A 12516-nucleotide genomic window follows, 5' to 3' on the forward strand; every position below is an offset into this window, starting at 1 on the left:
TCCTTCCCCTAACTCTTATATTGGGGTCACCAACTTCAGTCCAATGCTTAGCTGTAAGTATCTGCATTCATCTCAGTCAGCTACTGGAAGAGTCATTCAGAGGACAGCCATGCTAGGCTCCTGTCTGTAAGAACAACATAGCATCAGTAATAGTGTTAGGGATTGGTGCCTACCCATGGGATGGATCCCAAGTTGGGACCTTAACTGGTCCACCATTCCTTCAGTCTCTGCTCCGTTTTTCTCCCTGCATTTCTTTTAGACAGGAGCAATTTTGGGCTGAAGATTTTGTAGGTGGGTTGATGTCTCCATCCCTCCACAGGAGGTTTTGTCTGACTCCTGGAGGTGGTCTCTTCAGCTTCCATATGCTCAGTGTTGGGCATTTCAGCTATGGTCATCCACACTGAGTCCTGGGAGCCTCCCCATTCCAGGTCTCTGTGACTTTCTTAGGGGTTCCCTCTACCATGCACCCTCCACCCCCTCACCCCCACAGCTCCATATTTCCATTCATTCTCCTGGCCCTCTTGGTTTCTCTCCTGTCTCCCCCCAAACACACAACATAACTGATCCTGCTCCCCCTTTCCCCTCCCCTTCCCCTCTCCCACCCATGTCCCTCTCTCCCTCTGCCTCCTATGATTCTTTTGCTTCCCCTTCTAAGTAGCATTTAGGCATCCCCAATTGGGCCTTCCTTCTTGCTAATTTCTTAGGGTCTGTGGGATGTATCATGAGTATTCTATACATTTTGGCTAATAGCCACTTATCAGTGAGTACATACCATCCATGTCCCAGCAATTACACAGTGGCTCACAATTGTCTATAATGGGATCTGATGCCCTCTTCTGGCTCGAAGGTGTACATTCAGATAAGCAGTCAAACATAAACAAATTCAATATTTTATAATTTCTGGATTTTTAGCATTTTTATGAAATTGACTCAGTCTCTTGGGGGTCTAATTTCTACATCCCATTAAGCCTTTCCAATACTATCTAACTACTGACTTGTTTATAAGGTTAGCATGGTGTATTTAATCCATCTCCTATAGAAATTGTTTTTTTATTCCTGAAATACAAAATCTTATAAGAATTTATTTTTATGTTGACCATATCTCAGTAAAGAGTAATAAATACTCCTATCGTATTTAAGTAAGGATTTTAAATTTCTTTTTACACTTATTTACAGAGGATTGTGTGATGTTCGTGTGTGTATGTGTGTGTGTGTGAGAGAGAGGTGGGAGAGAGAGAGAGAGAGAGAGAGAGAGAGAGAGAGAGAGAGAGAGATGCATGGATGTGGGTGTGGGTGGGTACACATGCCATGGTCAGAGGACTTCCAGGAGTTGCTTGTTTCCTTCCACTACATGGATCCCAGGTACTAAACTCAGGTCACCAGGCCTGGTAAAAGCACATTTATCCTCTAAGCTATTTCATCTGCCCTAGGTGAAATTTCTAAAAGATATATGGCTATCTATATAAATCAGTAGAAGCAAAAACAATTGTTTCTACTTGTAACTTGTTGATTTCTGAGCAAGCCTGTGGGGAGACTTGTGTGATATTTCTATGGTCTTAAATCTGAAGACCCACAACAGCAGAGGCATAGTAGGAGTGCTCTATCAGACTGTTGGGTTTTACAGCTTTGTTTATATGCTTTAATAATGTTTAAGACATGAAACTTGAGACATAATATTCACTTGGCTGACTAATCAAGGATTCTTGGAAAGTTTCATTTGGAGAATGTGGATTTTAGTATATATGAACACAATCATTAACTCTCTCTTCAAATCTATGAAAACCTCAGGTATAAGAAGCACCAGTGTTTTCTTTGTTGCTAAGCAAGAGCAAATATGAACAATGATATGTGATGAATTGTGAGATGATAAAAAATCATTAGATTAATAAGACATACATTATTAAATTCCAAAATAGTATGGGCAAGAAACAAAAGATTGATACAAACCATGTCATTTTTCTTCCCTCAATGGGCTGTAACAGGTGGCTTATTAGCTGACTACATCCTCTTCATCTCTCTCATCTTCTTCCCAGGTGTTGGGAGGAGCTCAGGCGTGACCAGGAGCAGCTTCTGGATGGGATCTGTATGTTGGACATCAGGACTGGGGGTGTCCCCTCACAACTGTTGGTGCACGGCTCCCTGGCCTTCCCTGTGGGGCTCGATAACTCCTTCCTTAGCTGCTTCCTAGCAGCTGCCCACTATGGCCGTGGGCGTGTGGTGTTGGCTGCACATGAGGCCATACTCGAGGCTCCTAAGTTGGAACCCTTTTTGCTCAATGCTATACATTGGCTGTCCAGAGACCAGAGAGCTACTATTGGGGTGAACAATAGCCTCAAGAGTCTGAATTCCCTATTGTTGAAGCATGGCCTGAAATGCAGCCTGGAGCCCCATTTGACCAATGACATGGGTGTCTACTGCTGTGTAGCTTATAGTGACCAGGATGCCAAGAAAATACAGGAGTTTGTAGCAGAGGGTGGAGGATTGCTCATTGGTGGACAGTCCTGGTGGTGGGCTTCGCAGAACCCAGGCATCTCTGCTTTGGGTAGATTCCCTGGGAATATCATCCTCAACACCTTTGGCCTCAGCATTTTGCCTCAGACTATCAACCCAGGCTGTTTCCCTCTCCTTCCTATAGATATAAGGAACTACCACTTTCGAAGGGCTCTTTCTGAGTTCCAGGCTATGTTGAACCACAAAGGTGGGAACTTGGAAAAGAAGTATTTGAGAAAGTTAGGAGTCGATGGGGCAGGCTTTCTTCAGATTCCTGCACAGGGAGTTCCTGCTTATTTATCTGTGCACCGGATCCTGAGGAAGATGCTTCGACAGGCAGGCATCCCAGCTGTGAGCAAGAAAAATCCAGTGTCCAGTCACTCCTGTGAGGCTGCACTACTCCGTCTAGCCACAGAGCTGGCACATTCTGGAACTGATTGCTCTGAGATAGTTCACAACCTTGATACTCAGACCTGCTCCTCCAATCTCAGCTCCTCAAAATACCCCATTACTGTGGAAATCGATGGAACCAACCCAGGTATGGAGTGAGCAGAGAATGCCCAGAGTATTCCTGGCCTGGGATAAGGTGGCTTTGGATGACTTCCTTCCAGGTTCTGGTCCTCAGGAAGGCTAGCTCCATACTTTAATAGGTCTTTCCAAGACAGTGGAAGCCAGGGTTGTGCTTAGTTAAGCCAGGGACGAATGGGTCCAGGAAGTATGGATGAATGACTTGAAGTTCATGGAAGGAAAGTTGAATGTGTGGAAGGCTCCAAGTAGAATCAGGCCATGTAAGAACATAGAACTCAGTCTCCTTTATGACTTCTCTGTCAGGTGACAGCAACGTCTGGATGAGCACTGGGCTCTACCTCCTGGAAGGACAAAGCACAGAGATCTCTGTCTCTGAAGCTGCTGCCTCTGCTGGCCTGAAGGTAAGGCGAGCCATCCAGAACCAGCACCTCCCCAAGGACAGCCAAGAATCTTCCACAACAGACAGGTGTTCATACCTCTCCTGCTGAGTTTGTCCAGCAGGAGCTCAGGGGAAGGTTATTCTGCCCCTCTTGTAGATGGAACAGCAGAAAGTTCAAGCTACTAGTGACTCAAGCTCTTTCCTAAACCTAATTTCCATGTGTGACAATCTTACCAACCAGATAGATAAGGGAGATCAGTGACCTTATAGACCAGCACTCACCAGTTTTCCTCGTAGCAGAGGCCTGAGTTTTACCTCTTCACCTTTCGTTCTGAGCACCACTTTCTACTACAATTAGGAATTTTTAATTTGAGACAGGGTTTCTCTGTGCAGCCCTTGTTCTTTTGTCAGCCGAACCTTGAACTCTGCCTCCCAAGTTCAGAGATTAAAGGCATGCACAATCACCACCAGCTTATTAGGGGCTCTCTCTGATTTATCTGCTTCAATCAGATAAAGGCAAAAAGGCAGCCCCGTGACTCTAGAAAGAGCAGGTAGGGTTGAGAGGAGAGAATGAGTTCTCTGCCTCCTGGCTTGATGCTGTAGCATCTGGATGGACACGTATCTGTTCACAAGAGTAGAATTGGATGCAATGCCGCACTTAAAACATCAGAGCCACCCACTGTTTAAGTCTCATGTAAGATTCCAGGATTCTGCCTGGTAATGAGATTCCATAAGTCCCTAATCAGCTATGCCTGGAGATCAGCCCACTCACTCATATCAAAAGGAAATCCATTGTTGGACTGTTTTACACCCCGAACAAATTAATTAAACATACTAGGAAGTACAGAAGGCTTTGCAGTGCTACAGTTTTATACATTGTATGCATCCTTCACAGAAGGGAGACGTTAGGATTTCAGATATAATCACGACCCTCTACAAGCCCCTAACAAAGTCCTGCATGCTTCTTGAGTGCTGTACTTGACTTCTTGTGATGAAATTGTCTGTCCAGGTACAGATTGGATGTCACACTGATGACCTTAGCCAGGCCAAACAGCTGTTTCGAGCCCCTGTGGTAACTTACCAGTGCTGTATGAACAAAACCCAACAGTCAGTTTCCTGCCTCTGGGGTGGTCTCCTGTACATCATTGTACCCAAAGGCTGTCAACTTGGCCCTGTATCTGTTACCTTCACGAAGGCAGTGCCTGCTCCATACTACAAGCTAGGTGAGTACTCTGGGCATTGAGGATAAATTGAGCTGTGGGGTTCTTGGTGATTGTGGGGTTGTTAATAATAAGAATTAGTAAAGAGAACGAAAACAGAACTAGTGAACATGAATCTTCAGGCAAGAGGTGGATCACCCTGTATCTATGGAGACTTTGGGTACAACGGAGGGATCTAATGACTTGTCCTTCACCCGAAGCCTATGGAACTGCATGACTGTAGGTTATATCAGTGCTTTCTTCTGTAATTCCTCTCTCTGTCTCTGTCTGTCTTCCCAACCCTCTGTCTTGCCTCTCCATGGCAAATTCCCCCACCTCTCTCCTCAAACAGAAATGGGTTGCAGGTGTCATGCTATGTATTTCTAGGTAAGACATCACTGGAGGAGTGGAAAAGCTGCATCCAGAAGGACCTAGGCCCCTGGGGAGAGCTGGCCACAGACAATGTCATCCTGACAGTGCCAACTGCAAGCCTCAAGATTCTGGAGGATCCAGAACCTCTGCTCCAACTCTGGGATGAGATTATGCGGGCTGTGGCCAGGCTCGCAGCCCAGCCCTTCCCTTTCAAAATACCTGAGAGAATTGTTGCAGATGTTCAGATATCAGCTGGTGGGTGCTTCAGGGGAGTTCTCATGATCAAAGTTCATTTTGTTATTACTTTATCTGTTTTTTACTTTACAAGAGTTGTAAATCATGATTACATTATTAACGTACAAGGGGGAAGCATAAAATCATGGACCATGATGGAAGTGAAAAACAGTTACAAATAAAAGGCAAATCACTAACATCTTCCATGATGCAGTTACCTAAGTCAGTAATCACCTCCAGAAACTCTGTGCTGAGAGGTCACCAGTGTCTGTGAAGATCTTCTCAAAAAGAATATTCAAAATGGACTATTCTCTTCAGATATAAGTCAGAATTGAAAAATGAAAGGGGAGGGTGAATATAGATTTCTGTGGTTGGTACTAGTACCAAGGCCTTTGCCAAGAAGATACATAAATGTTGGGAAAACATTCAGAGTCCTGAGTCTCATATAAGGAAGATAAACTCTTACCTACAAAACAATCTCTACATATGCCAGGCAAATCTGGTTAGCAATGAGAATTGTGGGGGAAAAGTGAGATTACCCTAGCTTCTCTAGTCCAGACATAGGGCATTGAAATGGAAATGAAAACTCTTGAAAACAAAGCATCAAATTCCAAGAAGGACAGTTATGTAAGGGATTTTCTCACCCTTTAGGGTCAGAGTGAGGACAAGGCCAAGGCTCAGATGGGAGAATCTGGGAAGGAGTCAATACTAGAGGAAAGCCATGTGCTTTCCAAACAGCTCAGATATTCTGGAATCACTGGATATAACCAGGGTTGTAGGAGCTCAGCTGGGAAAGGGGTGGAAAAAGAAAGTTGAAGCAGACCCTGTTCTCATGTTCTGTCTCTTTCTTTGTATCCCCAGGCTGGATGCATTCAGGATACCCCATCATGTGTCAAGAGGAGTCCGTGCAGGAGCTAATAAGTTTGGCAAACATAAGAAGTGAGGGCCTGTGGGGACCCATCCATGAGCTGGGCCACAATCAGCAACGCCGTGGTTGGGAGTTCCCCCCACATACCACCGAGGCCACCTGCAATCTCTGGTCAGTCTACGTTCATGAGACAGTCCTGGGGATTCCCAGGGCTCAGGCCCACCCTGAACTGAAACCTGAAGAAAGAGAAAAGAGAATTAAAGCACACCTTCAGAAGGGAGCACCCCTGAATGACTGGAATGTCTGGACAGCACTGGAGACATATCTGCAGGTACTAAGCACAAATTCAAGGAGATAGTGATAGCAGACTCCTCAGTCATATAGTAGCCTGCCCCCCGAGCGTTTTCCAACTCCAACAGGACTCCCACAAACCTAAGACCACCACAACCACCACTGCTGGGTGTGGCTCACTGGTGCTACTTCTCAGAGTATGTACTTGTATGATCAGAGTGACACCTATCCCACTCCCTGATCCAAGATTTTGGAATATACATGAAAGTGGAGAGTATTCTGAGAAATTGCATAGCATGTGCATCTGGGCAGTCCTGACTTTGATGTAGAGGGAAGGCTCTGCATCAGCTATCACTGAGACTGTCACCAGTCTGGCTCTCACTGGCATCATCTGTCATCTCCCAATAACTGTTCAGGAATTACCATTGCTTTATTATATTACGGGTGACTATTAACAGCTTCTTATAATGACAGGGATATATCTACAGGGCGTCTGCATTATACATACCTATTGTAGGAAATAAATCTACTTACAAACGTCTTAGGCTTTTGACTACTCCAATAGAAGCAGAAGCATTGTTTGAATAAATAATGACCAACCAATAGGAGAACAATGATGTCCCAAGATTAGTTCCCTTCCTGAGGATAAGCATTTCTCTCTGCAGCCTCCCAACGATGTGCTTTCAACTTACATGTCAAGTCATCAAAGCTCCTGTCCTTATCAGACCTGGTAGACTTTCTACTGCAAACCTATGCAGAGTGTCTATATAACTCACTGGTCACAGGGGCTCATAAATCATAAAGAATTTAACCACCATGTCCAAAAGTGAAACTCTTAAATGATAGATTTAGAGCTGAGAATCAGGAGTTGACAGCAAACCTTAGCTTCTTAGGCTGCTACCCTCTAATTTTCCCCTGCACTGATTTTTGTAAAGTGAATGAGATATTTTCTCAATGAGTAACTTAACTCAGTCAGGCTGGGGAGAGCTCTTATGATCTGGGTAAGACATTTTTTAAAATAAGGCTAGTAATAGTCACTGTAATTTATTAACCTTTTTTTATACATTAGTGTTCCTGAGAACAACTTTACGAGATTGATGGCTAGGCACTATCAGAATCCAGTGAGATAGCATTTATTTGGAGACAGGCCCAGGGGTGGGGCAAACAATGAATTTGAAGCTGATGGTAGGAAGTAATCACTGATAGTCAGATATACCTGTGACAGCAAATTTGGGACAACAGTCACTTTTGCAAATTCAATACCACATTCTTCCCTTTCTTTCTCTTTCCAGCTCCAGGAGGCCTTTGGGTGGGAGCCATTCATCAGTCTTTTTGCTGAATACCAAACCATTTCTCACATCCCTGAAGACAACGAGAGCAAGATGAACATATGGCTGAAGTTGTTCTCTGAACAAGTGCAGAAGAACCTGGTTCCTTTCTTTGAAGCCTGGGGCTGGCCTATCCAGAAGGAGGTGGCTAAAGATCTGGCCTGCTATCCTTCCTGGGAAGATCACCCCCTGAAGATGTACATGGGGATGGAGTAGCAGGGGCCTTGGAGGCGGCTGGGGTTGGGTAAAGGCATTAGGATGGGGTAAAATGGGTGGGATAAGGGAGGACCACAGTACTACCTTCACTGTGTTCTGGCTTGAGACACTCACTGCCTTAACTATTTTTCTGCACTGTTTGACTTTAAACTATATTTTGGGTTGTTTTAAATATCATTCCATGCTTTCTTGAGAAAGTTACTTGTGATAATGAACCTGATGAATGTCCCTTTCCACATCTCTTCAGCACATCCCAAACTCAGGGACCATTTCCTCAGATACCACCAGTATCCCTTGGAGGATGCTTTGCACATGAAAAACACTAAGAAATCACTAAACTCTCCTGACACTGAAGGAACCATCAGTGTGTTGTCCTAAGACTTGTGTAGAGCATTTTGTCTGAGTTACATGGGTGGACTTCCATCAGGTTAATATCTTCTCATCATACAGGAGAAAATGCCATGGATACTAAACAACTTCTATACTCACTCTGGAAGACAAAGTGTCAGATTTTACAGATGTCCATACAGTGATAGACTGTTGATCTTATCCTCAACAGAGTTATAAAGTTAACAAAAATTTGCCCAAAAGATAGATGAAAGTTCAATGACCTTTAGTTGCTCTCCTATGTTAATTATTGAATTTTAACTAAATACAAAATTGAATCTCTAAATGTTTTTAGCAACTGATCTTCTCTTTACCTTACCATAGATTCTGTCTTGAGGGGAATCCAGCTTTGGGAAAATATTTAAACCAAGGAATTTTATTTCCCAAACTGGTGATATTCTTAATCATGATAGGAGGAAGAGGTGAATAGGAAGATAATGCTGGAATTAATGGGTTATCAAAGAGACCAAATCAAATCCTAACCTTGTACACACCACCAGTCTGTAGGATCTGGAGCCCTGTGGTGGTTTCTTCTCACTCCTGCAGAGAGGCCTTGGTTCTGTCTCTTGTTTTTATGCTCTTGGTTAATTATCTGTGGCTGCAATACCCACAGATTATGCTTGCGTACATAAAAACATATTTTTTTCTACTCACAATTTTATAGTTCTGTATTTAGAAAACTTATTTAGGAGAAAAATATCAACAAATAATATGCTCAGTGTTCAAGCACAAGTTGGGGAGGAGTCATGAAGAGCCATCCCTAGTTGGAGATCTGTTGGCAATCTATGGCCGCTGGGAGGAGAGTCATCTTTCTTCAGATATGTGGTCCCTGAGAGGCTACCTATGCCAAACACCCACACACACATATAGGTAGCACTAAGTGGACTCACTGGGCTTTAAAAATGAACACATGAATTTAGGAGGGAATAGGTATGTGGAGATGGGGGATGAATGAGAAGGATGTGGGGAATGGTTTTGATCAATGCACTTAATATGCATGTATGGAATTCTCAACTAATAAAAATGAACAAAAAGATAGATATGAATCCAGTTTTTCTTGTGATTTCTCTTAAACTAAACACTTTGGCTTAGCCACTTCCTGTCCAGGGCACTGGTTGCCTTTGGTTGGATCTCTTTCCTCAGCTCCCATTTGTTTTAGGTCAAAGCCTCATCGGTTCTCCCTTGTCATCAACATAAAGCATCAAGTTGGTTTAGAAGAGTTTGATGCACTCATAGCAGAAGAGATCACAGGGCTCCAGCTTTGCACATCTGAGCCATAACCTCAACTACTTCTTATAATGAAACTTGATTTATGTCAAGGTGTTTAAGTGTAACTTGTAGACATTTAGTGGATAGATTGGGAAGCAGCCATTGCCTTTGGTATTAGGGAGAAAAGCTTGATCAGATTGCCCAAAAACTTAATCATTATAGTTAGACCAGGAGACAGTTGAGAAATGGTTTTCTTCCTTCCTTCCTTCCTTCCTTCCTTCCTTCCTTCCTTCCTTCCTTCCTTCCTTCCTTTCTTTCTTTCTTTCTTTCTTTCTTTCTTTCTTTCTTTCTGTCTTTCTTTCTTTTTTTGGTTTAGAAATTTCGTAACATACTCATATTCCACACTTTAAAACTTCATGATGTAAGCATATTACTCATAGCTATGAAAATATTTTTTGTGTGTGTTTGACAGGATTTCTCTGTGGAGCCCTGGCTGTCCTGGAACACACTGTGTCGACCAGGTTGGCCTCAAACTCAGAAATCCACCTGCCTCTGCCTCCAAAGTGCTGGGATTAAAGGCGTGTGCCACCACTCCCCGGCCTGAAAATAATTTTTAATGATTGATTTATTTTTATTTTATGTGCATTGGTGTTTTGTCAGCATGTGTGTCTGTGTGAGGGTGTCAAATCACTTGGAGCTGGACTACAGACAGTTGTGAGCTACCATGAGGTTGCTAGGAGTTGAACACAGGTCCTCTGGGAAAACAGTTAGTGCTGTCAACATTTGAGCCATCTTTCCAGCCCCAAGATTATTACATTTTAATTCAAGGTTTTTCATATTTTATTTCCCCTACCCCAGACTCTCTCAAGTCCTTCCCACCTCCCTACCACCCAGCTTCGTGTTCTTTCTCTATATATAACAAAATAAGATGATAATTTTTCATTCTTTGATTCCTGTATAGATTTCCAGATTTGTGTCTCAAACATCTCTCCCTTTCTCCTAGTCATGATGCCCATATCATTTATGCCAGAATTTCCCTCTTGTCCATCTCTAGACTGTTCTCTGCTTCTGTATTTTTCTTGTCTCTGTCTGCCTGGCTTTCTTGTATTTCATCAAAGACTAGAGACATCTAAGAGTCACTTCCTTTTTGGTAGAAAAAAAAATGAACAAACCAACAAAGGACATATCCTACTTAGAATTACAGTTTCAAAAGTGAAGAGTCATAATACATGACTTATATTTACCATAAGAAAGCAACATTTTCCCCATTGTACGCCACTGACTATTCTATGATCTTTATCCAGACAGCAAACATAAATAACCTATAATCTTCTGGCAATACAAATAATTTCAACTTATATTTTATCGGTTATCTAAATATCGGGAAAAGTGACCCATATGGTTTAGTATTGCATTTTATAAAATCTTGCCCTGTAAGAAAAGATGTGTCATCATAGGACCCATGCTATAGGATCATGGTGGGGCATCTAAGCACTTGGGGTCAACAGAGAGAACTTTTACATATAAAAGCACTATATGAGCTGGTGTGGCTTGAAACGAGAGACCTCTCCATACTAACATGGATTAATATGTTGTTGCCTTTAAGGTCTCCTCCTCCTCTTTCACTAACCCTTACTCTCCCTATTTTATTTTATTATATTTTATTTTATTTTTTATTTTATTTTATTTTATTTTATTTTATTTTATTTTGTTTTGTTTTGTTTTATTTTATTTTCTCCTTCTCCAGACCCTAGCCTAAAGAGTCTTTTCTCAGGCCATGTCCTCATGCTTCAGGCTTTGATACTGCCTGTGATTTTCTTTACATATCAGTCACACCTTTGGTAATGACTTGTGTAATGTCTTCCATTACATGAGGACAGTCAAGGCAGGAGCCATGGCTCTCCTTCATGGCTGTGCCTGCCACCCCCAGTACAGATTGGCTGTGGGTATTCCCTGTTCTAAAGTATACACATATATGAAGGTGATCTAAACGAAATTACCAAATAACATGGAAAATAGAACCCCAACCAGAGATCTCTCATCATCAAATGAAGCCTCCAGTACCAGGAATAAGTTACATATAATCACATTTTTGGCCAAAAGGGCCCCATAAGAACTCACAAGGAACCCAGGCTATTGCCAAGGCTATAGGTTGCTCTCCACAAGCAAATAGTGAGGTCTATTACTGAACACAACATCTACACAACTTACTGAATTTGGAGAATTTAAGCTGCTGCCTACCTACAGCCTTCCTTCCTAATGACTAGTGTTCACAGTAGTTGGAGATACTCAGCACACTAACAAAGTGGAAAGATAAACACCAAACCAGCTACAAGCTTTTTAGTCTACGATGCTGATCTGCATGCAAAATATGCTACTAAAATAGTGGAACAAATTTTGTGAGGATAACTACCAATATCTGGTTGAATTTAGGACTCACTGAAACCCACCCCTGATACCACATGAGTGGCCAAGAACCTGAAATTAGATAGGCCAGACCCAATGGCAAACCAAATACTACTATTTTGCTAAAGGAACATTGTAATAAAATGACCTTTAATAACATTGTGTTATACTCATAAATCAGTGCCTCACCCAGCCATCATTGAAAAAGTTTCTTTCTGCAATAAATGATGATAAATATACCTACTGTTAGACAAAGATCAAAGAGTGAGAAACCATGGAACACTGAATCCTGTGTGGGGGGTCTCCATCAATTCCCATCCCTTGAAGCTCAGAGAAACCAGAGGAAGAGAGAAGGAAAGAATATAAGAGTTGTCAGGAATAGAGAACCTTCTAAACATCACAGGAATGATGAACATATAACCACACAGAGATTGTAGCAGCATGAACAGGCCTGCACAGGTCTCAGCCCAATGGGGTCCCAGTACTGACAGGGAAAGTAAACACAAGCTGCCATCCCTAACCCAGAAGAATCTCCAAAGGAAAACACTTGAAAATGGAAAATTTAGTTTTTTCCAAAGGAGTCTCACTAGGTATACAAATCACTCTAAA

General features: G+C 42.5%; 1 protein-coding gene across 1 annotated transcript; it reads left to right on the forward strand.

Annotated features, from left to right (window-relative positions):
* Positions 1–2028: 2028 nt before the first annotated feature.
* Positions 2029–7905, forward strand: LOC114616241 (TRPM8 channel-associated factor 2-like; the record flags this gene model as incomplete). The annotated part of the gene is made up of 6 exons (XM_028761751.1): positions 2029–3028; positions 3322–3419; positions 4407–4620; positions 4984–5223; positions 6064–6401; positions 7654–7905. Coding segments are annotated over 6 exons (2142 nt in total), but the record flags the coding sequence as incomplete, so codon positions are not given.
* Positions 7906–12516: the final 4611 nt, after the last annotated feature.

The sequence above is a fragment of the Grammomys surdaster genome, unplaced genomic scaffold (assembly GCF_004785775.1).
Source record: "Grammomys surdaster isolate TR1022 unplaced genomic scaffold, NIH_TR_1.0 311239, whole genome shotgun sequence".
Taxonomy (NCBI): Eukaryota; Metazoa; Chordata; class Mammalia; order Rodentia; family Muridae; genus Grammomys; species Grammomys surdaster.